At 47.1% G+C, this 14,392-nt stretch overlaps 1 protein-coding gene across 2 annotated transcripts in view; it reads left to right on the top strand.

The window, feature by feature from the left end:
- cita (citron rho-interacting serine/threonine kinase a) overlaps positions 1–14,392 on the top strand; it is a 52,456-nt gene that overhangs the window by 30,552 nt on the left and 7,512 nt on the right. Inside the window, exons 23-43 of one of the 2 annotated variants that reach the window (XM_029775770.1) lie at positions 970–1,167; positions 1,329–1,382; positions 1,513–1,710; positions 3,037–3,230; positions 3,475–3,610; positions 3,799–3,903; positions 4,156–4,296; positions 4,553–4,660; positions 4,868–5,066; positions 5,901–6,065; positions 6,158–6,181; positions 9,919–10,056; positions 10,365–10,545; positions 10,769–10,860; positions 11,066–11,170; positions 11,697–11,866; positions 12,230–12,274; positions 12,932–13,012; positions 13,156–13,291; positions 13,759–13,898; positions 14,127–14,328. In XM_029775770.1, the coding sequence (XP_029631630.1) occupies positions 970–1,167; positions 1,329–1,382; positions 1,513–1,710; positions 3,037–3,230; positions 3,475–3,610; positions 3,799–3,903; positions 4,156–4,296; positions 4,553–4,660; positions 4,868–5,066; positions 5,901–6,065; positions 6,158–6,181; positions 9,919–10,056; positions 10,365–10,545; positions 10,769–10,860; positions 11,066–11,170; positions 11,697–11,866; positions 12,230–12,274; positions 12,932–13,012; positions 13,156–13,291; positions 13,759–13,898; positions 14,127–14,328 (2,812 nt within the window). The remainder of the gene's footprint in view (positions 1–969; positions 1,168–1,328; positions 1,383–1,512; positions 1,711–3,036; positions 3,231–3,474; positions 3,611–3,798; positions 3,904–4,155; positions 4,297–4,552; positions 4,661–4,867; positions 5,067–5,900; positions 6,066–6,157; positions 6,182–9,918; positions 10,057–10,364; positions 10,546–10,768; positions 10,861–11,065; positions 11,171–11,696; positions 11,867–12,229; positions 12,275–12,931; positions 13,013–13,155; positions 13,292–13,758; positions 13,899–14,126; positions 14,329–14,392) is intronic. The other variant, XM_029775771.1, reaches the window with a different exon arrangement.

The following is a 14,392-nucleotide window of genomic DNA, read 5'->3' as shown; positions in this document are numbered from 1 at the left end:
CAGAGTCCTTTAGGTGCCTTTCTGCAAACTCCAAGCAGGCTGTCATGTGCCTTTTACTGAGGAGTGGCTTCCGTCTGGCCACTCTACCATAAAGGCCTGATTGGTGGAGTGCTGCAGAGATGGTTGTCCTTCTGAAAGGTTCTCCCATCTCCACAGAAGGACTCCTGAGCTCTGTCAGAGTGACCATCAGGTTCTTGGTCAACTCCCTGACCAAAGCCCTTCTCCCCCGATTGCTCAGTTTGGCCGGGCGGCCAGCTCTAGGAACAGTCTTGGTTGTTCCAAACTTCTTCCATTTAAGAATGATGGAGGCCACTGTGGTCTTGGGGACCTTCAATGCTGCAGAAAGTTTTTGGTGTCCTTCCTGACATCTGTGCCTCGACACAATCCTGTCTCGGAGCTTTACGGACAATTCCTTCGACCTCATGGCTTGGTTTATGCTCTGACATGCACTGTCAACTGTGGGACCTTTTTATATAGACAGGTGTGTGTCTTTCCAAATCCTGTCCAATCAATTGAATTTACCACAGTTGTACTCCAATCAAGTTGTAGAAACATCTCAATGATGATCAATGGAAAAAGGATGCACCTGAAGTCAATTTTGAGTCTCATAGCAAAAGGGCTGAATACTTATGCAAATACGTTTTTTAATATATATATATATATATATCAGCAAAAAATGTCTAACCCGGTTTTTGCTTTGTCATTATGGGGTATTGTGTGTAGATTGCTGAGGATTTTTTATGTTTTTATCAATTTTAGAATAAGGCTGTAACGTAACAAAATGTGGAAAAAGTCAATGGGTCTGAATACTTTCCGAAGGTACTGTATATCACCTCAAGCAACTTCACTGTTCTAAAGAAACAATTCATGAAACAAGGTGAAGTTTATTTACCCACACTCTTGTATTATCAAATCCAAAGCAATGCCATGACCCTTTAACCTCTGACCCTTCAACCTTTGGTGTTCTAGATGGGCTTGGAGCACGAAGAGCAGAAGCTGGAGATCAAGCGCCAGGTGACGGAGTTGACGTTGTCGCTGCAGGAGCGGGAGTCTCAGATTAGCGGGCTGCAGGCGGCACGCCACGCCCTGGAGAACCAGCTGCAGCAGGCCAAGACCGAGCTGGAGGACACCACCGCCGAGGCCGAGGAGGAGATCACTGCCCTCAGGGTGAGAGGAAATGATGTTCAACGAGACAAGTCAACCTGCACAGCTGTGCACACACACACACACACACACACACACACACACACACACACACACACACACACACACAACCTGTCTCATGTAAATTACACCAGAGCTCAAGACTTTTGTTTTATTTTTTTCAGGCCCACAGAGATGAAATCCAACGCAAGTTTGACGCCCTGAGAGACAGTTGCTCAGTAAGTAAAATTTGTCGGAATTCCAAATGCAGTAAATGTCAGTATAGATTAGAATGTGCGTTCAAGCAAAGCAATGATTGAATTCCGTTCAGTCGTTGCTTTTGTTCCCCACCCGCCCCACCACCACCAGGTGATCACAGATCTGGAGGAGCAGCTGACCCAGCTGAGCCAGGAGAACGCCGAGCTGAACAGACAGAACTTCTACCTGTCCAAGCAGCTGGACGAGGCCACGGACGAGACGGATGACCGCCTGCAGCTGGGACAGGACGTGGACCGCCTCCGCCGCGAAGTGGCCGACCGAGAGATGCACCTCAACAACCAGAAACAGGTGACGGACGTCTGCTCATCATTTGTTTCCTGTACCTTCCTGAATGTTTGTTAAATGTTTGTGATGCGTTCCATGACTGCTTGGTCACTTAGAAATGTCCTTCTTTTGAAAGAAAAGCACTTTTTTTTTGTCCATTGAAATAACATCAAATTGATCAGAAATACAGTGTGACATTGTTAATGTTGTAAATGACTATTGTAGCTGGAAACGGCTGATTTTTAATGGAAGATTTAAATAGGTGTACAGAGGCCCATTATCAGCAACCATCACTCCTGTGTCCCAATTGCACGTTTTGTTAGCTAATCCAGGTTTATGTGAAGAGGTGACTCCGGGATGCTGGCCTTCTAGGCAGGGTTGCAAAGAACAAGCCATATCTCAGACTGGCCAATAAAAAGAAAAGATTAAGATGTGCAAAAGAACACAGACACTGGACAGAGGAACTGCCTAGAGGAGTCGCCTCCTCACTGTTGATGTTGAGACTGGTGTTTTGCAGGTGCTATTTAATGAAGCTGCCAGTTGAGGACTTGTGAGGCATCTGTTTCTCAAACTAGACACTCTAATGTACTTGTCCTCTTGCTCAGTTGTGCACTGGGGCCTCCCACTCCTCTTTCTATTCTGGTTAGTGCCAGTTTGCGCTGTTCTGTGAAGGGAGTTGTACACAGCGTTGTACGAGATCTTCAGTTTCTTGGCAATTTCTCACGTGGAATAGCCTTCATTTCTCAGAACAAGAATAGACTGACGAGTTTCAGACGAAGTTCTTTGTTTCTGGCCATTTTGAGTCTGTAATCGAACCCACAAATTCTGACCCTCCAGATACTCAACTCGTCTAAAGAAGGCCAGTTTTATTGCTTCTTTAATCAGAACAACAGTTTTCAGCTGTGCTAACATAATTGCAAAAGGGTTTTCTAATGATCAATTAGCCTTTTAAAATGATAAACTTGGATTATTGAACACAACTTGCCGTTGGAACACAGGAGTGATGGTTGCTGGTAATGGGCCTCTGTACGCCTATGTCGATATTCCATTAAAAATCAGCCGTTTCCAGCTTCAATAGTCATTTACAACATTAACAATGTCTACTCTGCATTTCTGATCAATTTGCTGTTATTTTAATGGACAAAAAATTACCTTTTCTTCAAAAACAAGGACTTTTCTAAGTGACCCCAAACTTTTGAACGGTCGTGTAAATACACAGACACAGGCTCTGTCATAGGAAGTGACTAGTGTATCAGGTCGTTATTGCAAACGAGAACGATTACTCAACTTCTCAATGACTTACCTGGTTACCTAAAGGCAAAATCAAACAAGTGACTGGTGTGCCTGTAGAACATTGAGACTCTGAAGACGACGTGCAGCATGCTGGAGGAGCAGGTTGTGGAGCTGGAGAGTCTGAATGATGAGCTGCTGGAGAAGGAGAGACAGTGGGAGGCCTGGAGGGGAGCCCTGGAGGACGAGAAGAACCAGGCGGAGAGGAGGACCCGAGACATGCAGCGCCTGATGGACAACGAGAAGCAGAATAGGTAGACACACCCACACGCACGCCAGATTATCATACCCACGTGTCTTACACACTTCATACATAAACACATGCATGACACACAAACACACACACAATACAGTACATACAAAGATGCTCATGTTACATTTACATATGCAAATGCCTGCACACACACAACCTGCATCACACACACACTACAAACCTGCTGCTACCCACACACAGCTGTGCGTACACAGGGAGTGTTAAGTTTCCATGTGTGTGTGTAGGTTGCGTGCGGACCAACGCAGTACCGAGTCCCGCCAGGCGGTGGAGCTAGCGGTCAGGGAGCACACGGCGGAGATCGTGGCTCTGCAGCAAGCCCTGAAAGAACAGAGACTGAAGGCCGAGAGTCTCTCTGATACGGTGAGTCTTGTCTAAAGCGTGACACTAGCGACGGCAGGTCCATGGGTTTGATTCTCGCTGGGGTCACATATGTAGAAAAACAATATGTACTCACTGTACCGAATTGCTTTGGATAAAAGTGTCTGCCAAATGGCATATATTATATTTTTCTACACAACCTTTGAACTTGTGGTTGTGTGGGTTGTCAGCTGAATGACCTGGAGAAGAAGCACGCCATGCTGGAGATGAACGCCCGCACCCTGCAGCAGAAACTGGAGACAGAGAGGGAGTTGAAGCAGAGGCTGATGGACGAGGTAGAGAGCACTCCGCAAACATGCACACAAACAGCAATATTGTATTTCATTTACCCAAAGTAAGTAAGCCTTGTCCGAGCCAGGACGGCCCATAGGGCAGGAGCATGTCTCCTGTTTGTAGTGTGAGGCAGCTTAATGTACAAGTACACCCCTGGTCAGGACGCTAGTCCAATTTACACAAAAAGTTACAGAAAATAGCTTTTAGATTGTCTTGGAATGATGTGTGTTTGTGTGGTGACCTCCCCACCACAGCAAGGCAAGCTGCAGCAGCAGATGGACCTACAGAAGAGCCACATCTTTCGTCTGACACAGGGCCTGCAGGAGGCTCTGGACCAGACTGACCTGCTGAAGACTGAGAGGACCGACCTGGAGTACCAGCTGGAGAACATCCAGGTAACATTACACTCAGTCCCACTCAGACCGTTTTTAACACTGCTGAGCCCAGCTGTTCTGGGTTGTATTCATTCGGCACCAAACAGACTGAAAAAGGGAGGTACTATGTGGTCTTGTCCAGTAAGACTTATTTTTGTTTTTTGAAACGTCCGCCGTAGTTGCTGGAATGGCTCAGCTCTTACAGCTAATTCCATGTGAGACGTTAGCTGGTAGCCTGATGCATTTATATTGACATTGATTCTTTCTCCTGCCACAGGCTGTTTATTCTCATGAGAAAGTCAAGATGGAGGGCACCATTTCTCAGCAGACCAAGCTGATTGACTTCCTCCAGGCCAAAATGGATCAGCCCACCAAGAAAAAGAAGGTGAGAGAACTCCGCCATGACGGCGAATGGCGCAGTCTGCATAGGGAGCAGATGGTTGTTGTTCTTCGACGGGGGGGGGGGGACAGGCTCAAACACACACACAATACATCTTAATGTTACTGCATGTGAAATGAATGCCACAGAAGTCCGTGGCTCCTTCTGAAACTCTGGGTCCCTTGAACTCGGGCTCCCTCTCTCTCCTGCCAGGGTATCTTCGGGCGGCGGCGTGATGAGCTGGCGCCCAATGGGAACGGGGCTGGGGGTTCCGGGGCCCAGGCCCAGCCAGCACTGCCCATGCAGTACAGCGACATGAAGGTTGCCCTGGAGAAGGAAAGGACACGCTGCTCAGACCTGGAGGACGCCCTGCAGAAGATGAGGATAGAGCTGAGATCACTAAGAGAAGAAGGTGGGTGGTGTCGCCAACAATCTTATTACAGGACATACGCCCACATTCATAAAGCGTCTGAAAGCAGGAGTGCTTATCTAGGATCAGGTCCTCCCTGTTCATGCAATAAGGGACGGGGAGGTGTGGTATATGGCCAATATACCACAGCTAAGGTCTGTGTTGCAGAGTGCCTGGATATAGCCCTTAGCCGTGGTATATTGGCCGTACACCACAAACCCCTGAGGTTCCTTATTCCTATTATAAACTGGTTACCAATGTAATTAGAGCAGTAAAAACAACTCTTTTGTCATACCCGTGGTACCCGAACATCCAGGTAACATTACACTCAGATTGTTTTTAACACTGCTGAGCCCAGCTGTTCTCAGCTGGCCTGGGTCGTATTCATTCGGCACCAAACAGACTGAAAAAGGGAGGTATGCCCGCATATTGGCTGACAGCCATATACCATGGCTGTCAGCCAATCAGCATTCAGGGCTCGAACCACCCAGTTTATAATATTAATTATTATCAAAAAGGCCAAACTGATCCTAGGTCAGCACTCCTGTGAGTTGTTTGTGAATCCATGCCCTGATGATTGTCATGGTGTCTGGTTCAAATTCTTGTATCCGTTCCTTGAACTTCTCACTGATCTGACATATTAGGGAGAGCAGTCCAGTGGAATGCTGACTTTATTCACCCTGTCTTCTTCAGGGAAGTGAGGACACATTTTTGGAAGTATTTCAACAGGGCGATTGTATATTAATGATGGAGACGATGTTCAGGAAGCAATGTTTCTGGCGTGTCGAAGTGTGCCAGGTGTAGCCAAAAGCTTAACATTTCCTCTCTCCCTCCCAGCGGCCCATTTTAAAGCCTCAGAGCACGCCCCGGCCACGCCAGCCTCCGCCCGCCAGCAGATCCTCATGTCGGCCATCGTCAAGTCCCCCGAGCGCCAGCCCAACCCCAGCAGCCTCCTGGCACCCTCTAGCTCTGCACGATGCAAGGAGAGCTCCACGCCCGAAGGTAAGTCCCACAGCCCCTGCTCTCGGTCTGTCTCTCTCTCTCTCTCTCGCCACTTCTCTCTTAATTTTCTTTCTCTCTCATTCTGCTCACAGAGAAGCGAAGGGTAACTTTTGAAAGTAAGTGTATTCCCAGTTTGAAACTGTTGTGAAGAGGTAACCATCTTCCATCTCATTGTGCTTGTTATATTCATCAAGTAAAATGTTTGTTGTCATATGTGCTAAATACAACAAGTATTTAAACTGAAATGCTTCCTTACGAGCCCTTTCCCAGCAATGCAGTTAAAAAGCAAGAACATTTACAAATAGATAACAATGAAATAGTAACACAATAAAATAACATTAACGAGGCTATATATAGCCTATACACAAGGCGTACTGGTACCAAGTGTACTGGTGTACGAGGTAGTTGTGGTGATTGATTGAGGTAATACTGTATGTACAGTTGAAGTCAGAAGTTTACATACACTTAGGTTGAAGTCATTAAAACTCGTTTTTCAACCACTCTACACATTTCTTGTTTACGAACTATAGTTTTGGCAAGTCGGTTAGGACATCTACTTTGTGCATGACACAAGTCATTTTTCCAACAATTGTTTTCAGACAGATTATTTCACTTATAATTCACCGTATCACAATTTGAGTGGGTAAGAATGGGTTTACATACACTAAGTTGACTGTGCCTTTAAACAGCTTGGAAATTCCAGAAAATTATGTCATGGCTTTAGAAGCTTCTGATAGGCTAATTGCCATAATTTCAGTCAATTGGAGGTGTACCCGTGGATGTATTTCAAGGCCTACCTTCAAACTCAGTGCCTCTTTGCCTGACATCATGGGAAAATCAAAGGAAATCAGCCAAGAAAAATTGTAGACCTCCACAAGTCTGGTTCATCCTTGGGAGCAATTTCCAAATTCCTGAAGGTACCATGTACAAACAATAGTACGCAAGTATAAACACCATGGGACCACACTGCCGTCATACACTTTCTGTCTCCTAGATGAACATACTTTGGTGCGAAAGTGCAAAGCAATCGCAGAACAACAGCAAAGGACCTTTGTGAAGATGGAGGAAACGGGTACAAAAGTATCTATATCCACAGTAAAATGAGTCCTATATCGACATAACCTGAAAGGCCACTCAGCAAGGAAGAAGCCACTCCTCCAAAACCGCCATAAAAAAGCCAGACTACGGTTTGCAACTGCACATGGGGACAAAGGTCATACTTTTTGGAGAAATGTCCTCTGGTCTGATGAAACAGAAATAGAACTGTTTGGCCATAATGACCATCATTATGTTTGGAGGAAAAAGGGGGAAGCTTGCAAGCCGAAGAACACCACCATCCCAACCGTGAAGCGCGGGGGTGGCAGCATCATGTTGTGGGGGTGCTTTGCTGCAGGAGGGGCTGGTAAACTTCACAAAATAGATTGCATCATGAGGAAGGAAAATTATGTGGATATATTGAAGCAACATCTCAAGATATCAGTCAGGAAGTTAAAGCCTGGTTGCAAATGGGTCTTCCAAATGGACAATGACCCCAAGCATACTTCCAAAGTTGTGGCAAAATGGCTTAAGGACAACAAAGTCAAGGTATTGGAGTCGCCATCACAAAGCCACAAAATGAAGTGGTGATCCTAACTGGCCTAAGACAATTTTTACTAGGATTACATGTCAGGAATTGTGAATAACTGAGTTTAAATGTATTTGGCTCAGGTGTATGTAAACTTCCGACTTCAACTGTACATGTTGGGTTGGTTTGGTTTGGTGATTGATTGAAGTACTATGTACATGTAGAAAGGGGGTAAAAAGCAGAACGTCTGGGTCGCTGTCTAATTAACTGTTCAACGGTCTTATGGCTTTGGGGTAGAAGCGGTTCAGGAGCCTTTTGCTCCCAGACTTGGTACTCCTATACCGCTTGCTGTGAGGTAGCAGAGAGAACAGACTTCAACTTGGGTGGCAGGAGTCTTTGACAATTTTTAGGGCCTTCCTCTGACACCGCCTGGTATAGAGGACATGGATGGCAGGGAGCTCAGCCCAAGTGATGTACTGGGCCGTGCGCACTACCTTCTGTAGCGCCTTGCGGTCGGATGCCGAGCAGCAGCCAGTCAAGATGCTCTCAGTGGTGCAGCTGTAGAACTTTTTGAGGATCTAAGGGCCCATCTTTTCAGCCTCCTGAGGTGGAAGAGACTTTGTCGTGCCCTCTTCACTACTGTGTTGGTGTGTTTGGACCATAAGTCCTTAGTGATGTGGACACCGAGGAACTTGAAGCTGTCTCCACTCCAGCCCCGTCGATGTAAATGGGGGCGTGTTCGGCCCTCCATTTCCGGTAGTCCACCATCTGCTCCTTTTGTCTTGCTGATGTTGAGGGAGAGGTTTTTGTCCTGGCACCACATTGCCAGGTCTCTAACCTCCTCCCTGTAGGCTGTCTCATCGTCGTTGGTGATCAGGCCTGCCACCGTTGTGTCGTTGTTAGGTACCAGTGTGCGGCAACGCAGTCGTGGGTGAACGTGAAGTACAGGAGAGGGCTAAGCACGCACCCCTGGGGGCCCCCGTGTTGAGGGTCAGCGTGGCGGATGCGTTGTTGCCTACCCTCACCACCTGGGGGCAGCCCGTCAAAGTCCAGTATCCAATTGCCGAGGGAGGTGTTTAATCCCTGGGTCCTTAGTTTAGTGATGAGCTTGGAGGGCACTATGGTGTTGAACGCTGAGTTGTAGTCAATGAACAGCATTCTTTCGTACAGTACGTGTTCCTTTTTTCCAGGTGGGAAAGTGCATTAGAGATTGCGTCATCTGTGGATCTTTTGGGGCGGTATGAAAATTGGAGTGGGTCCAGGGAGTCTGGGTTGATGGTGTTGATGTGAGCCATGACCAGCCTTTTTTGAAAGCATTTCATGGCGTCAGATGTGAGTGCTACGGGGGCGATAGTCATTTAGACAGGTTACCTTGGCGTTCTTGGGCACAGGGACTATAGTGGTCTGCTTGAAAAGTGGGTATTACAGACTGGGTCAGGGAGAGGTTGGAAATATCAGTGAAGACACCTGCCAGCTGGTCAGAGCATGCTCTAAGTACGCGTCCTGGTAATCCATCTGGCCCTGCGGCCTTGTGAACGTTGATCTGTTTAAAGGTCTTACTCACATTGGCTACGGAGAGCGTGATCATCCCCCTCCCTCCAACTGTTTCATGGGACACATTTACAACACTAGTCTGCATCTGAGATGGATGTGATGCTGGGAGGGTTATTGACTGAAGGAACAAGTGTCTAAAATATTAGTATTTAGTAGGCAACAATATGAAGGCAAAAATAGAGAGTGCTTCAGAAGGCCCTCAGGAAAGGCTCCATGCCAGTTGGTAAACAATGTGGGGTTGGCTCTTGGCAAATGTAACCGCCATTAAGTTATATTGAAATCTGTGCCGAATGCCCTCAAAAAGCAAAGACGGTGTTGCGGTTCAGGACTTCTGGTTTACAGTTGTCAAAACCCACCCCCTCCTGGATTAGAGCCCCAGCAGCACTTTTGACTGGAAAATAAAGTTTGTCCTTTAACCAGCCTTTCTTTCTGCAAAGGGAAGTAGATATGAAACCATCTCTTTTACAAATACTATAGTTAAAAGTACAGACACCCATTGTCATTTGCATGAATCGACTCATAATCATGGTTATGTCGCTAGAACCAAAAAATATGCACGTGCAGAAAATGAATTGCTATGCCTCATATAGTACTCTCTTTGTCTTGCTGTCTAAACATTTTTGCTTTCTCTTGTCAGGAGCTTTTAAATGACACAAACAATACTCAAACTATATGCATGACCGCTGCAAAACTCACTCGTTCTAGTTTTCACTCATTGTCACTGTGTTGTTGTAGAGTACGGGCGTCGCGTGAAGGAGAGGATGCACCACAACATCCCCCATCGCTTCACCGTGGGACTCAACATGAGGGCCACCAAGTGTTCTGTCTGCCTGGACACAGTGCACTTTGGACGCCAGGCCGCCACCTGCCTAGGTTAGTAGTCCTAACGGGCTTTACTGCCTTTCTTTCTCATTACTGCTACCATCGCACTGCCTGTTGCGCTCATGAGCAATGTCCCAGACCATTGAATTATGTTCATTAACTGTGTTTCAACTATTTCTTTCAATAAAACTTCCCTTTCTTGTGGTCATTATGTTGAATACATTTTTTTATTTCCGACACTCGTGTACGGGTATGAAGATGCAATGCAACAGAGTACTTGTTTTCAGCCAGCATAACTGAACAAAATCAGTCCTTCACAATACATGTATTTCCTTCTCTCTCTTCCTGGTCTTCTGTAGAGTGCAACACCCTCTGCCACCCCAAGTGCTCGCCCTGCCTCCCTGCCACGTGCGGCCTGCCGGCGGAGTACGCCACCCACTTCTCAGAGGCGTTGTGTCGGGAGAAGGCCAGCTCCCCTGCCCTGCAGCTCAAAGAGGCCACTGGCCACGTTCGCCTGGAGGGATGGATGAAACAACCCAGGTCTGTGTTCTCACAGTAGCATCTTTATTATGGACATTCTTCTGTTTTTACCTACCTTACCTTGCTTTATGTAGAGCACTTTGAGAATTTGTTGGAAAGTGGTTTGAATATGAAACGTCTTCCTCCTCCTTTTCATCTTCCTTGGGCATGAGCTCTGGGTAGGGCCCTTGACAGGGAAAACGTAACACCTCCTGAATTGTAAGGTGTGTGTGTGTCTCTGCAGGAACTCCAAGCGAGGCCAGCAGGGCTGGGAGAGGAAGTACGTGGTGCTGGACGGGACCAAGGTGTCCATCTACGACACTGAACCCAGAGAAGGTACTGCTCCTTGATTTAACTCGCCTTTTTCTTTCACCAGACTGTTTTGGCAGTGTTTTCGTGACCCTTGGCCTCCTGGATCATATTCATTAGGCAACAGTCTGAAACAGAGAGAGTTCTACCTGGACTTGTAGCTGGCCTGGTAGCGTTGCAAAACGTTTTGCTACCGTGTGCCCTAGTAAATGTGTTTCTGGTGTGTTTCCAGACTCTCTGAAGCCAGAGGAGGAGTTTGAGCTGTGTCTTCCTGATGGAGAGGTGACCGTCCACGGAGCAGTGGGAGCCTCGGAGCTCATCAACACGGCCAAGTCGGGTACAATGCACTTACAGATACTGTACACATGTAGATTACAGTCCACCGGTGTTTGTCTTGGACAGAAATAAGTGCTGGTACTCGTTTTGTGCCGGTACTGTTTACATTTAGGTGCAGGAGCGCCACAATACTTGTGAGCTAATATTCTATAAGAGGAACAGGAGCTCAAGCAGTAGAACATTTGAGGTGCCGGTACTCAGCTCCGGTGAGCTCCTGCCCAAGTCGAGCACTGGGATCCGCCTGCCTAATGCACTTGGAGATCAGAGTAGAACTTCTGTTTCCCAGAAAACTCCCCCATCTGGAACGCACTAAGTTAATGAACACCTGACCTCTCCCTACATCCTAACTTGTGCAAAACTACCTAAACGGATCCTATTTGATGACTCTTTGCGGGAGTAATTGCACAGTCGTTAAGTAGCTAAACTGCTGAGCCTGCCAGCTGTTGTTTTGTATTTGAATGTGATCTGTAGTCTCTGTCCCTTCACTCTCGTATCTTGCTTCAGTCTGTGTTTCTGTCTGTGTGCAGACACCCCTTACATCCTGAAGCTGGAGTCTCACCCACACACCACCTGTTGGCCCGGCCAGTCCCTGTACTTCATGGCTCCCAGCTTCCCAGACAAGCAGCGCTGGGTGGCTGTCCTGGAGTCAGTCGTAGCCGGCAGCAGGGGCTCCAAGGACAAGGTGGAGGCTGACGCGGTGAGTGGACGTGCTTGTGTGCATATCTCGAAAGCCGTCTTCAATCTCTAGTCGGGGTTGATATTTGAAGTGTTGTTACTTTCGAGGTCTGCGCCGGAGTTCTCCTACTAGTTTACAGATGGAACCCACACTCAAACATGAGAGACCAAGACTTTCTTGGTGTTTGCCGAGAGAATAGGGTGTACTCCCACTCAATAGTATCTCTTTCTCTCCCCTTCCCACCCCTTTCCCTCTCTCTTTGTCTGCATGTTGTCCCTCTACCGTCTGTGTTTGTGGATGTTGTCAATGGTTTTATGCGTGAATACATATTTTACACACTCTGTATGTGTAAAATACACTGGGGTGTTGTTGACCACACTGTAGACAGCTGTTCCTAAAAGACAGAAGAACCTCTCCCCACTGGTCCAGGTAAAGAGCTGCACGAGCCTCTGCCTTATGCTTGGGCCCAAGCGTATGCTTTGATTGACAGAGCATGCAGTAAACACACTTACTGTATACATACCCATGCGCACACACACTACACCTTCAACATGTCAGTCACATATACAGTGCAAGCACACGCTCTCTCGACCCACATACCCACACAATGCAGCACCCATGCAGCGCATGTATGTGAGATGACACTGCTGCGTAGCGTAGTCCGCCGGCGTCATGCATGCACGTCCAGAGTCATGTACGCCACACCCGCCCATGCAGCCCTGCGATACAATTGATAGATTGATTGGTCCATCAATTGGTTTGTCTGGTGTACCATTATGATTTTGTACATTTTGATATCTTCCTGTTTTTCTTTTCTTGCGTGAAATGTATGGAAATTGGGACGTGCTACATAAGTAAAATCGTTTTAGTTATTGCCCATATCCATCCTCATGTTGTCACCCGCTTCACCCCTGCAAACCACTTGCCTCTGTCACATCCACTGTGTACTGTAGGCTATATGACCCTCACAACTTCCTGCATTGACATTAGTAGATACTGGGGGCTTTGTCTTGGTAAAATGCTAGGTTAGGTTTACACGTCACGATTCCTGACCTGGCCTGTGTTCCTCTCCCTCTCTGATGACAGAAACTGTTGGGTAACTCTCTGCTGAAGCTGGAAGGAGACGACCGCCTGGACATTAACTGTACCCTGCCCCTCACCGACCAGGTACGTGTGCGAGTTTTATGCAGGATTGTGTTTCACTATGCGTACAGAACCAGGAAACTTACCCAGGGAACTGGGTAAGCGATTGGTATTGATTTAAATGTTACCTGAAGTTTCACATTGGCTTTCTCTCTCCCCCGTCATAGATAGTGTTGGTTGGCTCTGAGGAGGGTCTGTATGCCCTGAACGTCATTAAAAACAGCCTGACTCACATTCCCGGCCTGGCCTCCGTCTTCCAGATCCAGATTATCAAGGAGCATGACAAGCTGCTCATAATTACTGGTCAGTATTGTGGACAAACTCTGCCTACTATTATAGGCTTTAGCTTCGTGAGCTACTGGCAACATGGTCTTGAAAAAATGGACCCCATTTCCAATACCAGGTATATGCTAGTATCAGACCTGGCTTGCCTGCGGACCTACAGACTTGTGTTAGCTCCCCGAGCTAAAGCCTGAAAGAAGACATGGGCTCTGGGAGTTAAAATCTGTCTTCAGGTCTCATAATTTGTTCTTAGCTGGCTCGCCTGCTTAAATAAAGCTTAAATAAACAGGCAAGTTACTCAGCATGTGAGTGTAGTTCACTGAACCATCTCCGCTACAGTACTTGCAGTTTAGCAGTACTGCGATTCTGCATCGTGTTAGTATAGTGCAATAACTGTTGAAACAGATCACAAATGTGTTATATTGGATGGAGGATGCAGTTGGTACTGTATGTGTTTGTTGCTGATATCTGTACCATGTCCCATCCAGGAGAGGAGCGGGCCCTGTGTCTGGTGGAGATCAAGAAGGTGAAGCAGTCTCTGTCTCAGTCCCATCTCCCGGCCCAGCCAGATCTCAGCCCATACATCTTTGAGACCGTCAAGGGATGCCACCTCTTCTCCTCTGGCAAGGTGAGCCACCGATTTGCGATTCTTAACTTTTCTTCGTGGATTTTTCACCTCATCGAAATAGGACGAAACAATATTTTCTGGTGTAAAACTTTGTTTCAATCATAGCAAATTATTCAAGCACCTTTTCGTGTTGTCTGTGCCTTCCTTGAAACTGTGGACACAAACTGATTACGCTGTATTTCTGGAGTAATAGTTGTCCCGACTGTGTTGTTATTGGCCCTTGTGCAGATTGAGAATGGCACGTGTATCTGTGCCGCCATGCCCAACAAGATCACCATCCTGCGCTACAACGACAGCCTCAATAAGTTCTGCATCAGGAAAGAGATTGAGACGTCAGAGCCCTGCAGCTGTATCCACTTCACAGGCTACAGCATCATCATCGGCACCAACAAGTTCTACGAGATGGAGATGAAGCAGTACGTGCTGGAAGGTAGGTCAGCAACTCATCACACAGGATACAACATGTTCAAGGTACACTGTTATCTCGGGATAAC

Source organism: Salmo trutta, chromosome 14 (assembly GCF_901001165.1).
Source record: "Salmo trutta chromosome 14, fSalTru1.1, whole genome shotgun sequence".
Classification (NCBI taxonomy): domain Eukaryota; kingdom Metazoa; phylum Chordata; class Actinopteri; order Salmoniformes; family Salmonidae; genus Salmo; species Salmo trutta.
This window is presented reverse-complemented; position numbering and strand designations above follow the sequence as displayed.